We start from the raw sequence: 26,551 nt of genomic DNA on the forward strand, positions 1-26,551 counted from the left end.
TCTCTCTCTCTTCTCTCTCTCTCTTCTCTCTCTCTCTTCTCTCTCTCTCTTCTCTCTCTCTCTTCTCTCTCTCTCTTCTCTCTCTCTCTTTTTGGTTTTTTTTCCCCTGCTGGTTCAGGCATCCGTTAGTCTTCTGATGCTTTACTGCCGCAGTTAAATTTTTCTTTGTTTCCATTGAGTTTGACATAATAGAAGTGGAGGCACATTTTCATCTTCAGCAACGAGCTAAATAGGAGAAAAGCCTGGGCTAATGGCCAAAATGTAAGCTTTTCTGGAGACTTGCCCCAATTTCAGTAAGGAAATCTTGAGCGGCAAACTTTCCCGATGCTACATTTCAATCCAGGAGGAATGCTAGTTTTAAAGTACTGCAGGAAGAGCCAGATTTTTTTGACACGACTATAAAAATGCAGTAAATTTATCTACAGAAGTTCAGTCTAAGCTGTGTGCAAAGGTTAATGGAATGCCTGAAAAGCTTTTTCCTTTAATGCTTCTAAAATGTGTGTCCTATTATTGGCATTTCTCAGAATGCGAGGTCTTGACTTTACGCATCAGCCCTTACATTTCTTTAAATGTGATGCTGAGCTGGAAAAAAGCTAGATTGTGTGAGTACCTCGTTGCCTTGCGAGGCTGAAGCTGCAGTGCAGTCGCTGTGGGAGAGGAGCTGTCGGTGCTTCCTCGGACCTGACCAGCCCCGGAGTTCCGGAGAGCAGCCAGTGCTTTTGCATTGTGTTAAAGGTCTAGTATGGAGGGATGTCTGCTTTTTAATGATTTGGTCGGTCCAATGTGGAATTATCACAAATAAATATTTAACATTTAAAATTTTAGCCTGAGGAGGACTTAAAGTTCAGATAGATATTATTTGAACAAGTATTGATTTCCCCCCCCCCCCACAATGCCCTTTCATTCAGTTTTGTATTTTCCTTTGTTGTATACATTCATATATAAACTAGCAGTTATAATGAAATACTTTGTTTTAGAAGTTGGTTCAAGTTAAAAACCCCAGAACTGTGTAGTCTGATAATCTTCAACTAATGCTTGTTGTGTTTTGATAATAGTCCATTTTTTCCTCCTTTTAACTCCCACAACAAACCATAACGGAGAAAAACAATCAACATCCCTTCCTCCAACTTATCAAGCTTCTTTTTTTTCTGTTTTATTTCCCGTCATCAGCTGAAGTACTTGTGGCTGGGATATTTAAGTTATTTCATTTCTAGTCTAGATGTAGCCTTTTTCCAAGATAGTGTTGAGTGGCTAGGTTTCTATCATATAGATACGCTGTTCTCATTAATTTAGGTGAACTTTCAAGTGCTCAATTATTTTGTGAAAATTTAATGTAATTATTGAAATTGTTTTAAGTAAAGCTTAGAGTAATGTGACTGTTAAACATACAACAAGTGGTATACACCTGCAAAGTATTCTTACTCAAGAACATAATAGAATTTTATCAAATATCAGTAAAGTAGGTCTCTAAGGAGTACAAGTTCTTTACTCCTTCAGATATTGTAGAAGGTCTTATTGACCGCAGTTGTGAGGAGCTAAATATTCTTGTACTGCAGCCCACCAAACTGGAATAGTCGGAGCGCTCTAGATATTGCAGTTGGTGTTGGTTCAGCTGTCACTGAGCAATTCCCTGCAGCAGTAGTGTTCACACACCACTGCTGTTCTGTAACGTGGCATCAGAAAGCACCTGTGTGCTCCTTAGTGCCTCATAGTTGAGGATCAGTCTAGCTGTATGTTGCTTATTTTGTGACATGTTTTTTTCATAACAAAAGATGATAGTACAGCTTCCTGCCAGAAAGTTTCACATAGTATTGAGAAATTAATAGTAAATGTTTTCTGTTTGGTTTATGACTTCAGAAACAAATAAAACTTTTATTTGAGCATTTGATTTACTATATACCATACTACACTAAAATATTTTCAAAACTTTAATTAGTATGTTTAATATAACCTAAAATTTTGTTCATATACTGTACTGGGTCTGATTAAATGTGCAGCTAAACTTGTATGCTGTTCCTGACAGTGAAATGTAGTAAGTACTTTGGAAAGGAATGTAAAAATGATGTTCACATACCCTGATACCCTTTTTACTTTATACTATAATTTGAAAAATCACTGGAAAACATTATTTAAATCTTAGGGATGTCAATTCTGAGTCTTCATAATAGCATAGCATAATGTGGCTGCTTTTCTCATAACTAGGGTAATTTTTTCAAGTGAATTTTTTACAGAACAAAAACTGGTTAGCAAAGGAACTGGGTGGTGCATTTTGCTATCTGCTGTTTGTAGACAACAAAGCTATAATTTGTATAAAGGATGTTGTAAAGCTGACTGTGCTTGGTCTAATGGAAGGACATATGAAAGCATCAGAACTCTACCTATGCTAAAAAGGTATTATACGCTTAACTTTCTTTGAGAGAACAGTTATTATTCATAGTTTGGGAGGCTGGTTGTTGCCACTCATTCTGTAACTTTCTAATATCAAGGGAACAATGGAGTGGGATAAGTTGACCTGCTTTCTGTCCTTGAAGGTTTGGAAACAGTGATATTGACCTATTTAAGAGTGCCAGGTTATTCAGAAAGCTTTCCCCTTCCTACTGCGGTTGTTTCCATAAACTGTCTGCAAAATAAAACAGAGGGCCACTAATATTTGTGCAATTTTGTCAAGCATGTAGCAATCTTTAGAAAAACAACCTCTGAACATAATAACTAGGAATTTTGTACAGTATCTTGGTGGTCTAACCTAATCTAACATGCAGTATGTCAGAGGAACATTTACGGGCATCTTGAAATAACTATGAAAAAGAAAGGATAAAAGTTGGTGAAACAGAATGTAACGACATACTTGCTTCATATCGGGGGGAGACATAACTGACTTAGTGGCTTTAGTGTATGTAGTTATCAGCTTATTTCTTGTTGCTAAAGGATGAGGCATAGAGGTAAAACCTATTTCTTTAAATCGAGTTTGCATTCCTACGATGGATAGCTTTATTTTTGGAAGATATTAGGGAAGTTAGTGAATTAATTTGGTACATGGATTTTTCATTTCTGCTTGTATTCCCAAATAAAGCACTTGAGCACATATATAAGTTAACACCCACTGTTTTGTTTTTTTTCCCCCCTTCCACTCCCCATTTCTCCTTTTCCAGCAACTGTTTTTCTGCTTGAAGTCCCCCCAAATTTTTTTTTAGCTTATACATGATCAGGGCTGAGGCTGCAGGTAAGATTAGTATGTTCTGTCTTTTATGTCAGGTTAGTAGTCCTGTAGGTGAGGTACCCTTTGTGTGAGCTGTTGATCTTTTAGCAAACAATTTCAGGGTCTAGCACAGCATAATTCTTGTTTGATGAAGAGAGCAGAGCTGTAGAACAGCTATCCCAGTTGCTGGAAGCAGTATGTCAAGATTAGTTCGCCAGATGTGTGAGAGTGCAGGCTAATTGCCATCCTAATGTGACTAAGCTGCCTTTGTTACATGAGCTAAATTTCTTAACAGCATTGAATTTTATCACTTATGCTGCACAATATACAGGATGTTTGGTCACAAATAGGGTTGGTGCAAGCCTGCCAACTTCAGAAGAGCTATGGGAAATTTTTTCAAAAGATTTAATTTGAATTTTTTTTGCAAAATATATGTCTTTGAACATATGAATGATCCAAAATATATATTTATATTCTTGCTTTAGATGCTATTTATATGTCTTATTAAATGAGCTTTTGTTAATGGCTCCGTGTTTGTCAACTGGTTTGAAAATTTGCAAGATGTGTTATAGAGCTTTAATTTTTAAAAGAAATTGGGACATGTTTTGGTGAAGTAGTAGATCCTTCATATAAAACCAGATTTTTTTTTTTTTTTCCCCCTCAGCACAAATTACATAGGTCTAAAGACATAATAGGATTCTTCAAAACATGTTTTTCCTTGAATGCTTTCTCAGGTGTTTTTTCCTGAACTGAGAAATGGTGTTGTTCGGCTTTTTTAGGTATATAATACTCTTCAAATTTTACAAAGTGTCCTGTGAATAACTACTTGAGTATTATCTGTGGGCCTGAAAAACCATGTGAATATGAAAAGTATAATGCATGTTAACAGGAGTGGGCCCTTGTCCTCTGAAGTATACTTTAGAATTACTCTCCTTTTTCAGCAACCATAACAAGTTCATCAGAAAATGATGATCGCAGTGGATCCAGTTTGGAGTGGAGTAAGGATGGGAGTCTCAGAGCTGGAACACAGCAGGGGGCTTTTCACGATCGAAGAACAGATAATTGTTCACCAGTTGCAGAGGAGGAAACAGGTGGATCTGCTGAGAATTTGCCAAAAGAAGTACCTACAGGAGAGGGTCCGATTCCCTATACTCAAAGTTCTAGCTCTTTAATAATGCCTCGTCCAAACTCTGTTGCGGGTAAGGTCCTGAGATAGAAAAAAGGATGTTCTTAATGATATGACATTTCTGCTGAAGCTTTCTTTTAAACTTATGTTGTTGGTATGAAAGTATTTTTATAGTACAAAAAAAGAAGCAGTATAGATTCCAAATTGAATAGATGTTTATTACGTAAATTGTTTAAAATTGTTATGTAGAAGGCTTTTATCATGAATTTTAGTAAGTATTGGTTAGGTCAGGACTTCTGAGACATTTTAATATCCATCAGTCATTCTAGAACTGTATGTGGTGTCAGCCAGCTCCTTGAGTTTGTTGCTTTTATGTATGCTTGCATTTACTAGATCTGTACACTAAGACCAAAATCATGCTCTGACTCCTGTTGAACAAGGGAAACTTTTTTTTTTTTTAAGGTAATACCTGAAATTCTGCCTTCTAGTTCAACCATTCCATTCAGGAAATGTGTTTCCATTACTTTTTGTTAGTGTTGGAACAGATGAATCTCTGAAAAAGCACTTTTGACTTGAGTGTAGAAAAACCCATTGAATTCTAACTATAAGATGAGATTCATTTGCATAAATATAACCCTGTGAACCAATGATCTGATACAAAGCGTTCAGAAACACACGTGCAATATATGTGACAATAGATTTACTTAACTAAAAATTCAGAGTTAAAAAACCTGATAAAGGCAGAGTGAAGAAAACCTTAGTTTTCTGAGGTTAGGGCTTCAGGGGTCAATGATCCCGACAGAATTTTTAAGTTCTGACAATAGCACTTTAAATTATGGACATGTAGAGTTATGGATTGTAATGTGAGCCCTGCTTTTGTGTGTTCAACTTCATGGCACAAACACTACAGTATGACAATGAGCGCTGAGGAAAGATGGTGGAAGTGGCATAACCTCTCACCTTCCCGTATCGTGTAAAGGTGAAAGAAAAAGATCTGTTGCAAGACTCTCAGTCCCTGTAGAAATCTTCTTAGCAGATAGTATTTACATGGTCGGAAGATCATGTAACCTTTGGTGTCTGAAATATGGAGCAAGACCTATGCATGCTGAGGATAGGTACCCTAAATACAGTTAATAATGGCCTAAGTCTTGGAAGCTGCCAACGGTCTGAAGAGCTGAAGTTTATGCTAAAACATATTACAAGAGTCTGAGGATTGCTTATCTTGCTTCAACTTCAGAAGAAGGCAATTTGGAGTAACTTTGTGTAGCCTCCATTTGTGAGGCTACGGAAGCATTAATATTTGTTGTTCAGAGCTCAGAGCCCAACCTGGACGACTTTGCATCTGCTGCCCTCGTAGTCACCAAATGCATGAATCATCCTGCCTGTGGGGCAGCCCCAGATAAGTCTGTTAGGAAGAGGAGTAGAGAGGGCTGGAGGTTTTGGGTTGTTCCCCAACCACTACCTCCCTGGCTGCAATGGGGATGGAGGGTTGGTTTTCTCCCTACTTCCTTACCTCTCTTCATGCCCCCCATACACCAATCTTGTTGAAATAAATACCCCAAATAATTCAAACCCAAGAACTTACTTAAACATGTTGCTTCATGAAGTTAGACTTTTCTTTTAAAAGATGGTAATGTTTGGAGATTTTCCTTTTAAAGTGTATTATTTTGAGTTTTACCCAAAGTTACCTCTTTATTAAGTGATTACTGCAGTGTTTTTCAGATGAAAGATTTTGGATTTGATACCGATTTGAAAACTGCTTTGGTTAATGTGAATATTCATTTTGTTTGTTTTTGGTGAAAAAGTATACATATCCAATATAGTTTGGCAAGTCTGCTCTTTGGATTTTTAAGCTTGTCTTTGTATCTATTATTTTGGCTTAGAAGTTGAAGAAAAAGAAGAAAAAATGTTGTCCATTATTTTGCAGCATTCAAGGAAAAAAAAAGTAAACATATTGTCATAATTAGTTTACCAGCAACTAATATCTGAACCTGTTCCTAACACTTCTGACCTCAATGATAGGGGTTGTTCTCACAGTAAAAAAGAAACTGTATTGACATGAGTACTGTTTACCATGTGAGGAAATTAAGGCAGACATGAGTGTCTTCTGAGTGGAGAAAAATCTAATTAAATCTTTAATGAACTTGATTAGAAAGCATTTTGTAAAGGTTATAATGTGAATGACTGCTGCTGTAGGTGGTTTTGAAAGTGATGCACACAAACTTGCTACCATTCCCGTTCTTAGTGATATTATACTGTAGAAGCATTGCTGTATTTTAATTGTATGAGGACATTGTGAGAACAACTACTGTTGCAGATAGTTTCTCATCAAGAACTTTTATGTGGTTTAGAACTGTGTTTATCTGTGCAGAGAAACATGTGAAGACTTGGTTAATGCAATGATTGTTAATGTCCTGGATGTGGTGGAATAACACATACAATGTCTAGTACAACAGATACAATGCTAGTCTAATTGCAAAATTTAGATTTTCAGCAACTCCAAATGAAATCAAGGCAGAAGATTCATATAGCTCTTTTGCTGTGTTTCTGCATGGAAGTATTGAAGTTTTACTAAATAATTTGTAAAGTCTAACTCTTTTTGGCTTCTCTCCACAAATTTTAGTGTCATTTTAAATTCTGATGATAATGTTTTGCATTAAATATATAATACATAATAAAAACAGAAAAGAAGCACATCTGACTAAAGAGGAACATCTTTCCACTGCATATTTCAAGGAGACTAGTATTTTAATAAAAGGTGTCTATTCAAAATAATCTGCCTCCATAGAAGGAAACTGCTAGCCTGATTTAAAAAAAAAAAAAGTCAGGAGATACAATTGGCTAGAAAAATTTTTCTGTAAAATCCATGCTGAAATCAAAAATGTAGTAACTAATAACATTCTTTGTTACTTATGCTGAGAGAAGAATAAGCTTCAATTCTTTAATACTCTAGCAACAAGTTCAACCAAACTGGAAGATCTGAGTTATTTGGATGGACAAAGAAATACTCCTTTACGCACTTCAATTCGCTTACCTTGGCACAACACTGCTGGGGGAAGAGTGCAACAGGAAATTAAAGGTATACATATTCACATCTGCATCAGCCTTGGCATAGTCACGCAATTCTGCAGGAGTTTTGGAACAGGGATATTCTGAGATCCTTGTAAACATCCTCATCCCACAACATATTTTAAGTATAATCTGTTAACAGCACAGAAGATATGATCCTGACAGATTAGTCAACATGTCTGAAAATGAGATGCTTGCTCACGCTTTTTTCTGCATAATGCTGTGGCTTAGAAATTGCATGAATGGCTTTTTATAATAAACCAGTATATTGTTTATCTAACTAATGTATATATGAGCAGTGCAGTGTACTTCATGTGAATATCCAAAGTGAAGTTGTATACTTTCAGTGTTTAGAAACTGTCCTTAAGATTTCCTTGATTGCCAGGTTTTATCATTTGTGACATATTTAGATAAGTGTTCTGCAACTTAAGAAGTACTACACTGTATTAATCTTCAGAGACCGTCATTCAAATTTTAGTTTAGGAAGAAAAATGATTTAATAACATTAGACTTGTTTGAGTATTATATACGTCAGTATTTCTGATTTTTGAACCTCAAAATAGCAGGTTTATGTTAAATGGAAGTGAGATATGCAAGTTTTTATTTTCTTCTCTTAACTAACTTAGTCAACCGCAAGTTTTGTTAGTTGACCAATAACAATTAAAAGCAGAAAAAAGTAAGCAACCTACTGGTAAAACAGGTCTTGAGATCCTATATAGATTTTAGGCTGTCCTCTTTCATTTGCATGTTTCCATATTTATTAATTATTGCTGAAACAGCATTTCTCTAACATTGGCTTTAATTAATGAATCCTAATGAAAATGTTTTACACTTCCACATTTACAGAATTTTTGACACATTTTTAAGAAAACTTTTGGATTCTGCAACTTACTAACTCAAATTCAATCCTAAGCCAAAAAGCATCCTCAAATGATACTTGTAATTTATCTCAGATAGACACTAATTCACACAGGAATGATGGTGACCTGTACTGAACAAATCATTTTTTACTGTTTTTAGGGTAAAAACCCTAAGAAGAGGTCTAATTATTAACATGATTAACAAGGTTACTGAATGAATGATCTTCTGGAACAGTGCTATTTTATTGCATGTCTAGTTTCTTCTAATAAACTTTTCCCCTGATGCTACTTCTCAGGACGTTTCGTCCCATATAAGCCTCAAGACATTTTGCTGAAGCCACTATTGTTCGAAGTGCCAAGCATAACAACAGACTCGGTGTTTGTTGGAAGAGAATGGCTGTTTCAAGTGATTGAAGAAAGGTTGAAGAATACAGATCTGGCAGAGAACAGGGGAGCAGTTATTACTGGAAATGTAGGATTTGGGAAGACTGCTATTATTTCACGGCTGGTGGCACTTAGCTGCCATGGAAGTCGCATGAGGCAAATAGCTTCAAATAGTCCTAATTCATCCCCCAAAGGTATGTTCCTCTTCTGAATTATTGTTTGGGTTATTGTACTGATAACAAGAGTCAGAATGTTGTTTGCTTTTCAGACATAAGTTAGTAGGGCCTTATGGACTCCTCCACAAACATTTGTTTTTCGCAAGGAAAGGAAACTATTGAAATTGCATGCTTTGTCAAATACCTTCCACAAAATATACCACGGTCTCAGCCCCTCAGAAAAGAAAGTAAAATGGAAGCACTATAAAATCTCTTCCTCTTGTCATGCAGTGCTTACCCTAAACTCTGTGGGTGGTGAGACTGTAGCAGCTTTTTCTCCCATCAGTCTATTTGGAAGGAGAGAAATGACATGTTTGTTCCCCACTGTATACCACACATTTTCCATAGAATTTGGGTAGAGGCGAGAATCAAGCTATAGAGAAATCGATTCTGTCGTCTTAAGCCCTCCGCTAAGATGCATAGGATTCTGTCACTTGGCCAATCCAATGCCTCCATTAATTGGAAGAAGGGTATGACTGTCATTACTAGTACTTCTGCTATTGATGCTTCAAATATGCTGTTTGTGACCTGAAGAAAAACCTGTCAGTAATAATAACCTATTGATATTTTCCACCAGTTTAGTCACATAGTATCTGTTGGTTCATATGAGTCATGGAATATATAATTTTCATAAGAAAACTCTTCACATCACCATGGTTTTGCTTTCAGTGTTTTTATAGATTTGATCTAGAAGTCAGATGAACTACTTTAAAACTGTAAAGTTGCAAGTATGTGCTTGCATTTGTCAGACTAGCTACAGAGTTTTTTTATATTGTTGCTCAGTTTTAATTTTTATTCTAACAATAAGGATATTCCATGATGTTTTCCTATAAAACATAATTTGTTATCAGCAAATCTGGTCTTTTTTGTGTTTATTGCCTTTTAAACATAGGTGGTGACTCCTGTCAGGAGATTCCCCTAAGTCAGTTACCCCCATCTGCGCCTCCGAGTGGAACCAACACAATGAAGACCCTGAATTGTCCTGGTAGTCCTGAACACCAAAATCAAACAGGTGACTCTGTGAGACGTCTTGCTTCAAAGGTGAGTTTTGCACTCATTGATAGCCTTTTCTCTTTCAGTATGTTAGAAAACCTCAAACTTGAGGGGAGACAGTCTGCTTTGCAAAGCCTCCTGGATATACCAGGGAGGTGGGAGAATAGGCACTAACTTTGGACACTCCTAAAAGATGTGCAAGTTTCACAGCTGGTCAGGTTTTTTCCTATCTTTCAAGTTACATCTGGAATTCTGCTTGGCCTTAGAAAGGTATGTGTTTGGGGGGAGGGGGTGTTTTTGCTTTCACTGCTGACTTTTTTTTCCTCTTTGAGAAGCTGATTATGGTGGCTCTGTTTCTATAGGTGAAAAATATCCTTTCTGTTCTATATGAGTATGAGAAGGTTGGGATCCTTTACCTGCAAAAAGACCTTGTGTTTTCATGAAGTAGATGGTCAGCGTACCTTCCAAAAGCAAAATGCTGAAAGAATATTAAAATAAAATGTTTGTGTATAATGCATCTATATTTACTGAACAAAGATTCTGAGTAGACGAAAGTGTGTGTTAATATCTACTGCACAAGTTGCATCTGAGTGTAGTCTTTCTATTTAAGTCATTAAAAACTATTTCTGCATTATATTATTGTGCTAGGAGATTGATTTTTTTTTTTTTTTTTCCGCCTAAGTGGAAAAAACAATGTCTGAATTCCATGCTTTATGCAAATAGTTGAGGAAAACGTGAGGTTATTGTTGCTGTCTTTAATGTAATGTGTATTATTTGGAAACAATGCCATGAAAGCCACTGACATGCCAACTTTGTATATACTGTGAATACTGCTTTTTCCTTGTGGTTTGATTTGCACAGAAATACATTATATTCTACTTTCAAATAATATATACCTTTGCAATAATCAGAATAAAGCCAGTTGTCCTTTTTCTGTCTGCTTGCTATGTCAGAATGTGCTTAATGGCTGTCTGTCATTTGCTCTTGTCTAATATGATCAAATTAGTCCTTGGGCCTTTACGGAGTGTGACACAATGTTGTTAAATTTTGTTTGCTTAGTAGAGCCTAAGTTATTTTTCCTGTACTACTTAGCTGTTACCCTCTGTATCCAAGTGGCAGGGACACAACTGCATTTTCCTGCCTGCATCTGATACCTTGATTTCTTTCCCTCTTTCCATGCCCTACAAGGTCGAAGTCTATTTCACTGTCCTCCTTCCTGTGCATTTACACCTCTGATATGGGCCATCTGTCACAAATTATGGAGTTGGCTAACCATTCTAACACAGAAAAATATTTTGGAGTTGAAAGAAATTTAGTATCACTTTATTATAATTGGACTAACTAGCAGCCATCTTATTTATTTATTTATTTATTTATTGGGTGTGTATCTCTCTCTCTCTCTCTCTCTCTCTCTCTCTCTTTGTCTCTCTTTTTTAATCTCCAGGTTGTTGCTTATCACTACTGTCAAGCTGACAACACATATACATGTCTTGTCCCAGAATTTGTGCACAGTATTGCAGCTCTACTTTGTCGTTCAAATCAATTAACAGCATACAGAGATCTTCTAATAAAAGAGCCCCACCTACAAAACATGCTTAGCCTGAGGTCCTGTGTCCAAGATCCAGCAGCAGCTTTTAAAAGGGGAGTGCTGGAACCGCTTTCAAACCTCAGGAAAGGTAAGGCAAGCAGGAAACAATTCAGAAACTTAATGTAAAATGCTAGTAAAAGTCAGAAAATCCAGGTACATATGTTTTAATGCTCTAAGAAAAGCAAGTGAAGCAGAATGCCTCTAGAGAAGGGATTCTTTTATTTTGATTGTACATTATAACAATAATGAATAGTTTTCAAACAAATGTTTCATTTTTTTAAATAAAATTCTATAAAACGTATTAAAGATTATGGAAACTTCACTATTACTTTTTTTGTCAGAAAGCTCAAGGATAACTCTGTGGCTTGAAGTTAAGGCTGACACATTTTGCATTGAAGAATTTTGTTTCCAGATGCTTGAAACTTTTGTCACACTTTTTTGTTTTCTGTGCCTAAGCACCTGCCAACTGAAGCATGTTTTTCACTTGTTTTTAAAAATTGAAATGGTACAGCAGTTTGCCAAGAAAGCATGTAAGGAACAACATGGTTTTGTATTTAAAAAAAACTAGCAAACTCTTCCTTGAAAACCGCAAGCCTAACTGTGTATATGTCAGCTTGAGCGGGTACTCGATACTTGGCAAGGCAGAGGGAGGAGAAGACTGATCTATGTGTGAGCAAAGTCTATGGCATTCCTGTGATAATCTGTCTTCAGTTCTTGAATTTTGCTTACTGTCAGCAAATATGTGTGAAACCCTTTGGCAGATCTTATGCTTACTCCTGGGATTTTTCTCCTCAGAATTGAAAGTGTAAACCAATGGCTTTGATTTTTGCAAATTATATACTTTTCTTTGTTTGGTGAGTTTAATAATGTTTATGTAAATGACTCGTAATTAAAAGTGGTCTCAGTTAATAGCTTAAACTAAATACATATGCCTTCTTCCCATATCTGTGCATCCCTTATCTGTTACATGTTAATAGCCATGTTTAATCTTTTAATTCTTTTTAAATCAGTTTTGAAATGGATCCATAATAATAGTGATCAAAAACATTATGATTGCTTACACCTTTTAGCACTCTATAGCAGTGTTGTTTTATAATTGTGAGATCTAGAAAACAAAGCTATTAACTCTTTTCATTATTTGAATAGAATTATTAAATATAAAGAGCAGACTGGTTTAAGTAGTAGTAGTACTGTTTTTCAGTTGTTTAAATGTTTAATGTCTTGAATTCTACCAAAATACGATAAAATGTATTACTGTGCATATAGGTATCTGTTTTTCTTCCTTGATTTTCAAAATTTGGGGATAGAAATGTCTCATTTCATAGGAAAATTTGTAATAGTCTTTTCTCTTTTTATTTCCTTTTTTCAGAGCAGAAAATTCCTGAGGAAGAATACATAATTTTGATAGATGGTTTAAATGATGCTGAATTTCATAAACCTGATTATGGTGATACACTTTCTTCATTTATCACAAACATAATTTTTAAATTTCCTCCCTGGCTGAAGCTCATTGTGACTGTAAGAACTAACTTTCAGGTAAAAACACCCTTTAACTTTTTTCTTCCCCTCAAAGGCAAAGTGATATTGCTGCAGCTAGGTTATTGTGAAAAATACTCTTGAGAAGAATTCAGTCATGACTTTCTTTTTTCTCCTCATACTTTGTTGTTGCATTTTCTTTACACAGAGAATAAGTATGATATTGGAGACTTTTTTTTTCTTTTTTTAAAAATCATTTTCTGGAGTGTGCTAGCAGAATTAATAATACAAGAAGTGATGAAACTGCAGTATGTTTCATTGGTTTTCAAGAGAGAAATAAGCAAATGAATGAGTTGAGAGACCCATAGTGGTCTTGTCTTCAACCTTTACTTGTTGGACTGTATATCTGCTAGTGATAAACTTTGGGTTTTCACATTTTAGGAAGGGATAATTATGGAAACTTATGGATTTGATTCCTGGCTTCAGTGCCATTAGTCTCTGTCTCTCTTCATCCAGTTCCCCCTTGTGAAAAAATTCAACCCCAAAACTCTGGTTAGAGTACTGTGTCAGAATTATGCAGCTAACAGATACTTACAATAATCCCGAGACAACTTTTCATTGGGGAATGAGTGCAGGGGATGCCTGCTTCCCTGCAATATAGTATTCTGGGATCTTTAAATTGGCAGGGTAGGGTGGCCATACAGAATTCCAGTTTGTTTTCTGCACTGGCCAGCAAAATTCTGAACACAGTTCTGGTTTTGTTTCCAGCACTAGTCAGGCTATTTTAAGATATGCGCACTTCAGTTCAAAAAAGAAAGTGTGACTGGTTATTAGTCCTTCATTGTACCTCTGAGATAACACCATTTGTATTTTGCCAGTACTTGAGGTACAGCCCTACCAGCCCTATACCACCACTCAACCAGGCACCTCTCACTCAGAGAAGAAATGTTGAAGGACTTCAGTCCTAGTCTGTAGTAACTGTTTCCTAATGCAGTTCGGGGTAGGTTTAGATGGAAGTAGGCAGATGGTTCCAGACTTGCTCTGTCTGTGCATCAAGCAGACAAGTTGCAAGACGGTGCTGATGCGAAGCCTGTTTAACTCTATTAGGGTCTAGCCGTGCTTCAGCAAGCCCTTCTGAGAGCTTATTCTGTATCTGCCCTCTAGCCACTGGTGCTCTAAGCATGTGACTGGATCAAAAGTTTAGCTCTCAACTAAATGTTGAATTTTAACAAGTGATTTCTGTAGTAGGGATTGTGTTTCCTCTCTGGAGACGTGTGTGGTCAAAACATCCAACTAGCCTGGAAGTTCATCTTTTTAAATACATATAACTGCTTTCAAGTGAAATAAAGAGTTTCTTGTTGCATCTTTAAGGTGTTGGGAAGCTTGTTAAACTCTCCTGATAAACACCTCTCTGTAAGATGTTTCAGGTCTTTCAGATCTTTATTTGTTCACCATAAAAATGTGTTCAGATAAACTCACTGAAGTATATGACTGCCATAATTGGTGCTTGCCTTAAACTGAACAGACCTGCGTATGTGTTGTTGGTACATTTCTGGTACATTGCTACTGGAAGATGTAAGGATGAGGATCCATTTCTTAATGAAGAAAGTTACTTTCTTGCTTGCCTCTCCTTATCCCCTGCCCCTCTCTTGAAAAGGTTCTGTTCTGGATGCTGTCTTCTGCTTCCTTAAATTTGAAGCGATCATTTGTATAGCTCATCCCCTTTGATTCCCTTGCAGAGCTTGGTTAGTAAAATATTTGAGACCTTCCTGTGAAAAATGATACAATGCAGAAATATTGTTTCATCTGTTAGCAGGGGACAATATTTGCAAAGCCGCAGTAGAGCTAGCGAATTTGTTTTTCATCTGTCTAGCACTCATTACAGAAGAAAAATATGGTAAAAATAGACTGTGGAGCTTTCAGTGCTGAAATACTGTAATATATGTGTGTGATTTTTTTTTTTCTTTTTTCTCCCCCCCACCTCCCCAGGAAGTAACAAGTTCACTGCCCTTTATCAGAGTATCCCTGGACAATTTTCCAGACAACAAAGAAATTCACGGTGACTTGAATGCTTATATTCAGTACAGGATTACTAACAGTCAAGAAATTATAAACAATATATCTTTAAATGGAAAAGCTGATGCGGCCATTATTGGGAAAGTGAGTAACCACCTGATCATGAGAAGCCTGGGATCTTATCTCTATTTGAAGTTGACACTGGATCTGTTCCAAAAAGGTCACCTAGTGATCAAAAGTGCAAGCTACAAGGTAGTTCCAGTGTCTCTATCAGAACTGTATTTACTTCAGTGCAACATGAAGTTCATGACAAATTCTGCTTTTGAGCGAGCCCTGCCAATATTAAATGTGGCGCTGGCATCCCTACATCCCATGACAGATGACCAGATTTTCCAAGCTGTTAACGCAGGCCAAATAAATGGTGAACAACAATGGGAAGACTTCAGCCAAAGGATGGAGGCCCTTTCATGTTTTCTGATCAAAAGACGTGACAAAACACGTATGTTTTGCCATCCTTCCTTCAGGGAATGGCTTGTTTGGAGAGCGGACGGTGAAAACACTGAATTCTTATGTGAGCCAAGGTAAACGAAATGTAAATCATGCTTAAATAACTGCAATTATGTTTTATATAGTTGGCCTCAAGAATTGGTGAGAGGAGAGAGTGATGTTAAAATACAAGTCCCATAATTTTTTCCAAATTAAAACCTGTGCATGTTTAGAGGTGGACTTGATGAGAAGTGTCAAAGGTTACAATAAATGATAGACTTTACAGAATTTGCAAATTTGCACTTCACTACCTTCATGGGGAAATGAGTATTATGTTGTCATTAATATGGCAAAATTCTTGACAATTTTGTGAAGTGACTCCTTTTGTATTTAGAGTGTGGGAATAGGAAGAAAAACAGATCATTTTGGCTCTTTTAAAAATAAAATATTTAAATATTTCTTTCTATAATTATAACCCCAGGCGACATTGTTTCAGTTTGTTCCTTCTCGCCTCCTTTGGGTTCAAGAGCATGAATTAGTTAAACTGGAGACAGTAAAGAAAACAAAAGTAATAAAACCCTCTTCATTCAAGCCATCGTTGCACATGCACATTCTGGCAGTCTTCATCTTCCATTTTTTTAATGTAGGATTTCAATTTGTTTTTACAAAATAATAAATAATGTTGACTTTTAAAATTATCACAGACCCAAGACTTCCCTATGCTGTAGAGCGGATTTAACAGAAAGAGTTCAGGTAATGCAGCCACTTGTCTGTGGGGAGAATATCGGAGTTGCAGACTTCTTGGCTCCTGCCTTCTCTCAGTGTTTCTAGCTGTGCCCGGGCCCATTGCATGCATGATGCAGAGTGCATGCTCTAACAGAAGGCAGAGAATAAGAATTTTAAGCTGTTCTTTATGAAAATTTTGTTCGGATACTTATGGAGATGGGATGAGAAGTCTTCCCCAACCCCACAACAGTCTAATTAGCATGTCACAGAATCCCGGAATGGTTGAGGTTGGCAGGGACCTCTGGAGATCATCTAGTCCAAGCCCCCTGCTCAAGCAGGGTCACCTAGAGCACGCTGCACAGCATCGCGTCCAGGCAGGTTACTTGTCCAGTAGTATATACTCTGATTAACATATGGTATGTGGTAACCTTGTTTTCTTAAGGTTATTCCACTTCTACTGTTTCCTGGAAAATTAACAGCTGACTAATGTAGGTGTAGATTACTAAATATACAATTTAGCTCAAATTTTGAAAGGATTCAGTTTTTCTGATTTTGCAAAAAGACTGGATTTTATTTGAGGAAGCTGCAGTTTGACTGTGAGATGAAACAAGCACAGAAGGAGGAGTGTTGCACAAGTTGGTGTCTAGAGCTGCATCAGATCTGACCAGGGCCTTCTGTGAGGTGACAGCAGAAATATTAGGAGTGTATTTCAAACATGAAATGTGCCTTTTTTTCGCTTTGCATTATTTCATTCTGGAAAGTTTTTTGTTTGTTTGTTTTTTTTAGATGTAATGGTTAAAAAAACCAGAAAAGGCAACAACATAAGCAGCTCTTGTTTCTTCACTAATAAACTGATGAAAACAACAGCAAACATTTCCAGATATTGTTTAGAAAGTTTGCAGCAGTCATGATTTAACTGGTTTAGATATCATTTGGATTTGTGTATGCCATCTGCAAACCACGGATCTTGTTTGCTTCAGTGAAATTTCAGGATTCAAGTAGAGACCTGAACACTTAAAAAGCAGCTGTTTAAGTTTCTTAGGTCCCTATTCAATTCTTTTTGATAAGTGAACTCACTGTACTTAAAGAACATAGTTACCATCTCTGCTGATGACTTCACTGGTGAAGGTTTGGAGAACATTAGAAAATTTGCCTTTCATGATATTTGAACATCTTACTATATATGTCCAGGTATAGGTATGTTTCAGTAGTCCAGCAAAGAAATTTGAGTTAATGTGACAAACACACAAGCATGTCAGGATATTTACTGGAAGTGTAATTATACATGCGGTCCTCTCTCAGTCCTGTTCTTTTTCCTAGGAACGGACATGCTCTACTGGCTTTCATGTTTTCTCGACAGGAGGGAAAGTTAAACCGTCAACAAACTATGGAGCTCGGTCATCATATACTTAAAGCTCACATTTTTAAGGTAAAGCTGGCAGCTTAAGAGGAGTTTCATGATATCTGCATATGAAGGTGTATTAGAGAACCTCATCAGAGTTGCTTTAATAATTTATCAGAAGTTTATGCAGAACACCTGAAATTGTTACCAGTGCTAACAAACCAAATTATAACTTCTCTTTATGCTGATGAGATATAGATATAAATATTATTTGTAATCTTACAGAGAAATTTTCTGTTATATCATTTCTGTTAGGGTCTCAGTAAAAGGACTGGAATTTCTTCCAGTCATCTTCAGGCCTTGTGGATTGGGTATAGTACTGATGGACTGTCTGCAGCCCTTGCTTCTCTGAGAAACATCTATACACCCAATGTGAAGGTAAGAAAATAAGCATTCATGTGCAATCAGTGCTTTATCTGCCACTGTTGCTACAAACCCGTTACTGAACCTTGAAATTACTTTAAAAAAAATTTGTCCAACTATTAAATTCAGTGTAAATTTACTTTAAAATAACATTACAGTACGTCATCCAGAGATATTCTGCAAATATTATTTAACTGTTACTGTAGAGGAGGAAGTACTGGATTGTTGTCTACGTACTCTGTAAGAGAATCAGTAGATTTCCTGCCTCCACATTTCTGAATAGACATTTGGAATATGGATGATATTATTCAACAGGTGTCAAATACTTTTTCACAGATTACATTTCAGATCACTTTTTTTTGACAGTACGTTGTGAATCAGTTGTTCTGCAGCTGAATTAATTCTGTTGGTATTGCTGCCTCCTTGGGCTTTTTACATTGTATTGGATCACTTCCGATTTTTGGTAATCGGAGATGGGCAATTTTTTTCTCCATTGCTATTTGATCTCTTTTTTGGGCTATTTTCAAAGTGTAATGGTGAAGATTATTAGATACTCAGATGAACTTAAGTAAGCACACTTCAAACTAGTAATACCTAACCCAAAGAGCACCTCCAAAAAAGTCAGGGGAAGGCTTTGTGATTCACTTCACGTAGCAAATGCTGTGTCAGCTGTACTTGTCCGAGTTTTGAAAGCTTAGGTAGATAAGCATGTTTGTTAGAAGTTGTAGCCCACTCAAGGGTGAATTGGAAGGTTTAAATATAAACAGTTTGCATGACGAAGTAGTTAACTCTGAGCATTCTCAGGTTCTCCTTTCTGTTTTTGACTTTAGACTTCTCAGGGGTGAATTGAGGCACAGGATCTGTAAAATGAGCATGATTGTTGAAAGTGCCTTTTTTCATGTAAGATCAGTTGAGAGCTGTTAAGTTAGTTCAAAGTATTAAATAATGCAGAATCAGCGTAAGAATATATTAAAAATAACCTCTAATACATGTGGAGAGCCTACTGAATGCATATATGCTTGGTGTTCAGAGTGTAATAATACTACGTGATAGAAGTGGAAAAATTTCTCTATAGAAAGATAATCTTTATGATAAATGAACTTTTTATGGTGTAGATAATTTTATTTTTGTTCGATCCTTGTGGTAACCTGCATTTATTTTCATTCTGAAACACTCACTGCAGGATAACTTTAAATGCTGTGTCAGTAAATGTTGCAAAACATCTTCTTTCCTAAGAAATCATGTAAATTATTTGTAGAATCATGGTGTCCTAACATTATTAATTGGTTTTTATATATCTAGAGCCTCTTAGGGTAGAATTTTCATGAACCACAGTAATTTAGATTATGCATGTAATTAAAAGGCTTCTTCTGGTTTATAATTGGAAATAGATTGCTATTTTGAGGGTTAGTATAGTTTCTGAGGCCCAAGTACAAAAGTTAATTTATTCATCAATAGATGCTAAACCCAGCAAAAAGCAAGTGATATAGCAGATACATAGATGACAAGATTTAGTTGCAGAATAAAACAAGGAACATTGAAACTACAAAGCCTTTAAATAAAACACTGGACAAAATTCATATATTAAAAAAATTAATTCCTTTGCTGATAAGTTTAAATATTTTTTCTTAATGATAACCTCTTTACAGGAGGTTTTAAATAGGTAAGGGCATAAAACCCAGTATTTAAAACAGCAACAACAACAGCAAAAGGCATCTGTAACTGAACTCCTGTATAGAAAAAAAAAATTCCTCATGTACTTTTTTAAACCCTGCTGTTTTGGACTGTGATTGTTAAGTCCAGTTGCATTTTCCTCAACAGTTGTGATGAAAAGAAGGGTTTCACCCTAATTTTGGTGTACCCACACTCTGTTGCATAAATGAGTGTGTTAACAAATTTCAGGAGGTCAAAGGTACCACCCAATTTGCTGAGCAGAGTTCAACCATATTTTCTTGTGTGCAGAAATATCAAGAGAATGGTAAAAGGGGAAAAACTGTGAGATTAAAAAGATCAAAAAATATAAAAATGCCAGGATCCCTGGATTAGGGTAGGGAAATGGGAGTTGGAAGTTGCAATTTTAGCCAACTGCTAAGCCTTTCAACTGGAAATTTGCTTACACATGCGCGCGCAGGCAGAGCAATATTTTTTGTGGATTATTTTGTGTGTGTGTTGCAGTGGGTTTTTTGTTTGCTTTTTGTTTTGTTTGTTTTTGTTTTTTGTGCAGCCTGGTTCTCTGTTAATGGAGTCTGTTAGATAAATCTGCAGAGTAGTAGTAAATACCGTAGCTGCAAAAATCATACTATTGTAACGGATTTTGAAATTGTGATGAGAGTGTAGTAGTGAGTTTGGGGGGAGAGGTAGACCTTACACAGTCTGGTAGTACAATAATTTTCTAACAGATGATTTGTAAACTTTCATGTTGCTATATATATGATAAAGTCAGTGTCTACCAATAATTTCTGCATCAAAATTAGAGAGTAAAACAGAAGGACCTGAATCAAGATGTCAAAGTTGATTCGTAAATTAAGACAAATATGGAAAAAACCGTTTTGTTTAAATTAAATTTTAGGTGAGTCGTCTGCTGATCTTGGCAGGAGCAAATGTGAATTACAGGACAGAAGTACTAAATAATGCTCCAGTTCTGTGTGTTCAGTCACACCTCGGACATGAAGAAGTGGTCTCTCTTTTACTGGAATTTGGAGCTGCTATTGATGGAACTTCAGAAAGTGGGATGACTCCACTTAGTTATGCAGCAGCTGCAGGTCACATGAACATAGTTTCACTGCTGTGCAAAAAGGGTGCAAAGGTAAGTTGAGGCACAAAGATTGCAATGCTTGCAGCCAAAAAATAATGTGAATACTAGAAAATTGTTATTGTTTACATAATTATATGCTTACATAATTAACACATAGAGACTTTGGGGGAATAAAAAAGAAGTTTAGAACATATACACAGACTTCCATGAAAAGTTGTCTTTCGATCATGTACATGCTTAATTTTATATGCCTAAGCAATTCCTGTAAAGTTAACGGGACTGTGCATCTACTAGATGTTGAAATCTTTGCACTAATATTGCTTAGAAACCCAAGTATGAAATACCAACATTTATCAACAAAATATAGTCAGAGATACTGCAAGTGTTGTCACGGCAGTTGGCAAGAGGAGTAAAAGGGAGCATTCAGAAAGGCTGACTTGGCCTAGTGCTCCATTCAGAAGGGATTTCACAGCCGTAGTTTGTAAATGCTTTCCAGGAGAATTTGCACCATCACGTTCCCAGGGTCTGAGTGAGACTGACCAGCCTGTAATTACCTAGGTCTTTCTTCTTGCACTTCTTGAAGATAGGAGTGTCATCTGCTTTCTTCCAGTCCTCAGGAACCTCTCCCAATTGCCATGACATTTCACTAGACTGCTTTTTTAACTTTAAACATTTTTCTTTTCCAATGCAGGCTGACTACCTAGACAAGAAAGGCCAATGTGCTTTGATCCATAGTGCATTGAGAGGGCATCGTGATATCCTTGAATACTTGCTCAATGTTGTTTGGATAACTCCTTCCCAAGAACAAAATTCACTGAGAAAATGCCAGGTGCTGCAGCAAGCACTGACAGCAGCTTCCAGTATGGGACACAGTCAGGTAGGTTGGTAGTTGGGCTATTTCCAGATCTGTTTGAATTCATCAGACTTGCACAACAGGGTTTGTAGGTATTTATAAAAGAGGTGTGGAAAGCAAAACTACTGAAGCTTTGGATGTTTTTAATAAGATGCATTCTTAGCAGATGAATGCAGTTTAGATACACGGACACATGCCTCCATCGCAACTATTCTCATGTTGTTGATCTAGGCTAACCTGCACCAAGCTACCTGGGAAGCTGACCTCATCGTTAGTCTGTCTCACCAACTTCAGAGGCTGCAAAACTGTTTTAAGACTTGATGCAGCTGTTTGTTTTTTTTTTCTATTTAGGCCAACTTTAATAACTTTTCCATTAACATGGTTGCACTGATTAAGCTGAAGATAGTTTCTACATTGATTTATAGCTTGGCCCATACAAAACCTCTGTGTGGACATTTTTAAATCAAGTTTAGCTTGATTTTTTTCTTAAGTTCCTTTATCTTGTTGCTTAATGTCATTTAGCTTGATCCAGTGGTTTACACTGGTTTACGTAAATAGGTTTTAAAGAAAATATTTCTCATTTGGTTTTGTACAATTAAAAAAGCACAGAATAGATTATCACTATAATTTATGGGGAATTTGCTTTTTACTTCAGTGGAATGATACAGCAATAATTTATGCATTGATTTGCTGTATTCTTTGCAGAGGATGGATGGTATTCAGTGAATGAAACTGATTCTAACAATGGATATTTGTACTTTTCCATCATTATGAGACCTTTTACCAGCTACACTGCACAGCAATAAAAACCTGCCTTAGATGCATGTATTTTTCTGTAGGTTTCTCTAAGGCAGTGAGTTCCATAGAATCAGAGCACCATGAAAGCATTGAATTTACTTCCTCTAGCAAGCCTGATAAATAGTATTACCTTCATCTGGTAGATAGAGACTTGAAAAGACAAAAATTGCCGGAGCTCACTTGGTAGGTCACTGGAAGAGGGAGGAGAAGACTCAACTCTCAACGAACTTCACTGCCTCAAACAGAGGACAGATCTTTCCGTGGTTTCCTGCGTTGTGGACTCCTCTTCACTTCAGTAATGAAGGAGTCTCAGGAAGAACTAGGATTTCTCTGGGGATAATGTAGTATATGATCATAATTAAATAGTATATTTTAATTATATTCTGAATATACATATTTTATATTTGTATATCTAAAAATTGTATCTTCAAATAAGTGAAATCTAAAGCTACTTCACAGACATTATTTTACTATCTGACATCTCAGAGTTTCTTTGAAATATTAATATTGTTTAAGAGAGGACGTTTGTGTGTGTTTGAATGTGTGTATATAGTAAAAAGAAATGTTTGCCATCATTACAGTATTATTTAGTAATAGAAACACTAAAAATAAACATATAATAAATACTCAGATTCTTTAGATATATAGATAATACAGGTCTGTCTTCTGTTCTTTGGGAAAATAAGACTTTACAATGAGAAAAAAGTAATCAGTAAATAAAAATACACAATAAAGATCACACTAGGCTGATGGAATTTCACATGAATGTATTATAAGTGATGTGCCAAAACAGGGAATACAGTCTCTTCAGTGAAAACATTTTTGTATTCGGTATTTTTTAAATCTAATTAAAAAATTTTTGTTACAAGGTCATGATTCTGATCTCTTAAAGTTGTTTACGTGATTCAAACAGAACTGTCTATGTGCAATTAATTTATCATATGATCTAAGAGTATCGCACAAAGTCAATTTGAGGATTCTGAACTATGATTAACTTAAACTAATGCAAAAATTCCTTCACTCTAGTAAAAGTTGTTGCTTGCCACCCACTGATGAACATGAAAGGAGCCAACTCATCATCTGCAAAACAGATCACATGAATCATAAATACTTCTTCATTTACTCAAAAATTTCTTTTTTTTTTTTGAGCAAAAAGAAGCTTAATTTTTCTTAGCTAGAAAAAGGCCTGTGTATTTCATTAATTTTCATTAATACATTATATTCTAGCATCTTATATTTTTGGATTTTCTCTACAGTCTGTACAGTGCTTCTCACGCAGCCTGAAAGTACATTCATGCACTTTCTTGTTTCCTACCTTTGCTCTTTCTCTTATCATCCACAACTTTTATTAGTGTGATTCCACTCCCTTAGCTGCTTGCTGCAGTCTCAGTAAGTCTGTCCCCCGTTGGAAAATTGTTTAAAGTAGCATTTAGAAGAGGACGTTAATTTAATATTCTTGTGCTAGGTGGTGGTTAGAGAACATAGCTTTTTTTAATAAGATAAAAAATAAAAACACAAAACTTTTATAATTGGTTTTAAGTCTGAAAATTAGCATTTAACAAAATATGCTCAGACCGTTCTGTGAAGGAGAAGTTTTGAAGAACAGTTAAGATTTAAACAGCATAAAGAAAAAACATATGAATTCCTGTTTCACAAAATGTTTTCTAATATACCTTTTTTCATTTTAGGTAAAATGGAATTTTTTGTGTCTTCACTAAACTTAGCACACCTTATTTTTGCTTTTGGCATTGTTGGCCTTGATTGCGCTGGTATATTTAGGTCACACTGGAGGTCATTAAATTATAATAATGTAAAACACCTTGAGCCAATTAACAGAAGTGTACTGGGCTTATTTTTAAACTGTTTTTAATAACATTCACATATCCTTAAGTTATATCCCGAATCATACTGATCTTGCTTTGATGGATTAAGGACAAAATTAATTCTTTGATTCATGTGCATTAGGAGAGAAGCACTCCCGCTTGCTTTAAATGTTTTATCTATTGCTATATATTGCGAGTGACAAATTGGGGTGTGTGTGTGTGTGTGTGTAAAACATTAAATCTGTGAACTGTTGTTTTTTTTGTTTTTGTTTTTTAAACAGGTGGTTTGTTACCTCTTGGCAATTGAAAAGGAACATGAAATTGATATCAATGACACTGATGCATTGTGGGGAGAAACAGGTATTTTCTTTTTATTTTGAACTTTTTATTTAATTTTCTATGATAAAAGTAATAGGAATGTACCAAATTTAATAATAAAATCCATCAATATGCAGTTTATAAGCAATAATGATTTTTTAAATTTATTAAACCTCCTCACCTGACAGATTGGGAAAAAAGTTGTATAAAATTATTATTAATAAGTGACTTTTTAATTAAATTGCATATTGTCTTCTGAGATGTAGTGCTTCAAGTTTCACTCTAGAATTTCTTGATATTATGCATCTGAGGATTTTTTTTAATATCTCTTTTGTTTGAAGGAGAGGCTAGGCAATTGCCTAGTTTGTTCTCGTTAGGCAGTGGATGAAAAAATACACATTTCTATGCATGGCAAGTGCCAGATATTTTTTTAAGCTACACAGTAAACTGTGCAGCCTGGCAGCTGAAAGTTCCCATGTTTTATTGTAGGAGTAGCATCTTAATTTTATTTAAACAGCTGAGATTTGCATGAACAGGCAGGAAAACAGTGTCTCTTTATGATTTTTTGGAGTAGTCTTTTCACATACTTGAGAAGCAAATGTTCATCTATGCGTATACAAAACTATGCTCGCTCTTCATTGCAAATGGAAAAATCCTGTGAATTCCCCCCCCCCCCCAAAAAAAAAAAACCTCCTCTTCTTCAGGGTGCTCTGAATTCAGCCTTATTTAATACTTTATTTTTCAATGTTTTATATCAAGATTCTCGCTTAACGTGTGGGGAATCTTTACTCGGAAAGTTAGTGCTTCCTTATGCAGTCCGAACTTGTGATGGAGATGGAGGCCTTAATCCAGAGAACTACGAGCAATTCCCTGTGGCACTTTTGTGCTGTCTGAGATGCGCAGTAGTAAGTTTTGGGTGAGGAAAACATGAAGAGGGAGTGAAGATAGCTACGGGATTAGCATTACCTGCAGTATCACTCTTCAGTTATTGAGTGTAAAAGGCTTATGTGGTAAAGACGCTAATTTATCTGCTGATGGAATCTTCATGTTCTTGCGTAATTGGGTGAGCCTATATTTATATTGTGTTGTATGGACCATCGATTTTATAAGTTGGATCATGCCAATATTCCTTGCCAAGATGACAAGGAATATGCACGTGGCAATGCAGGGTAACATCCATGAAAGGAGGATTTGATGGCATGTGGAACTGGATAATGGTAAAACCAGAAGTATGTGGCAGATGGAATGAGGAGCAGTGTGTTTTGTGAGTGCCTGTTTTAAAATGGGAGAATTCATCGCACATTGAAAAACATGAAATGACCTTAAAGGTACCTTCATCATATATTTGTATTGCTTGTTATCTACTTGATGGAATCCTAAGTGGTTTCTGCTCTTTGTGGAGGCTGTTTCAATAGTATTTTATATTGCAAGTTTTTTAGAGGAGAAGACAGTCAGAGATCATAGTTTCCATTTCTGATATTTTATTACATTAGTACAGCTGAAGGCTGTGTCTGTATGGAGTATAGGTTCAAGGCAAGTCATATAGTAAATTAAAGCAATATAAACACACAGAAAAAACAGGTAATGCATGAAATGAGAGGATGTAAGGGTGCAAAAATTTTAAAGCCTGTTCTCTAAATTTCTTGCGTTTGTCCTTTTCAAAATCCACATTACTATGTCTTAGTTAGAAAAGACCATCTTTGGGGAACCATCTTACAGAGTCTTTAACCTGCCTGCTATGTTATATGCAGGTTAGCTGGTTTGGAGCATTCTGTATTCTTTGCATCATGCTCTGCTTGCTTCCCTCTCCTCCCTACACCAATACCTGATCATGACAAACTTACCTTGAGTTAATGAAAACTCTAAAGTTCTATGTCAGTTTGGAATGGCGTGTACTGTAGAAAGAGAGCATGAATGAAAATATACTTCAGTAAGTGGATGAATAAGGCTGGCATTATTGGCAGAGGAGAGTAATAGGGAAAGTATGGATATAACCTAAAATACTAACTAGGAAAGAGGTATAATGTAACTTAGTTCAAAGTTAAGAAAAGAGATTTTAAAATAAAGCTGTGGAGGCTTGTAGAGGGCTTGTTACGTGCAAGGA

General features: G+C 36.0%; 1 protein-coding gene across 1 annotated transcript in view; it reads left to right on the forward strand.

The window, feature by feature from the left end:
* Nucleotides 1-26,551, forward strand: part of TANC1 (tetratricopeptide repeat, ankyrin repeat and coiled-coil containing 1) — a 76,707-nt gene that overhangs the window by 37,741 nt on the left and 12,415 nt on the right. The window contains exons 7-18 of the mRNA XM_026087575.1: nucleotides 4,138-4,395; nucleotides 7,276-7,401; nucleotides 8,548-8,829; nucleotides 9,743-9,891; nucleotides 11,288-11,519; nucleotides 12,801-12,967; nucleotides 14,897-15,504; nucleotides 17,456-17,564; nucleotides 17,793-17,915; nucleotides 20,470-20,706; nucleotides 21,347-21,532; nucleotides 24,411-24,489. Coding sequence (XP_025943360.1) covers nucleotides 4,138-4,395; nucleotides 7,276-7,401; nucleotides 8,548-8,829; nucleotides 9,743-9,891; nucleotides 11,288-11,519; nucleotides 12,801-12,967; nucleotides 14,897-15,504; nucleotides 17,456-17,564; nucleotides 17,793-17,915; nucleotides 20,470-20,706; nucleotides 21,347-21,532; nucleotides 24,411-24,489 — 2,556 coding nt within the window. The remainder of the gene's footprint in view (nucleotides 1-4,137; nucleotides 4,396-7,275; nucleotides 7,402-8,547; nucleotides 8,830-9,742; nucleotides 9,892-11,287; nucleotides 11,520-12,800; nucleotides 12,968-14,896; nucleotides 15,505-17,455; nucleotides 17,565-17,792; nucleotides 17,916-20,469; nucleotides 20,707-21,346; nucleotides 21,533-24,410; nucleotides 24,490-26,551) is intronic.

The sequence above is a fragment of the Apteryx rowi genome, unplaced genomic scaffold, assembly GCF_003343035.1.
Source record: "Apteryx rowi isolate R43461 unplaced genomic scaffold, aptRow1 scaffold_720, whole genome shotgun sequence".
In the NCBI taxonomy this organism is placed as follows: Eukaryota; Metazoa; Chordata; class Aves; order Apterygiformes; family Apterygidae; genus Apteryx; species Apteryx rowi.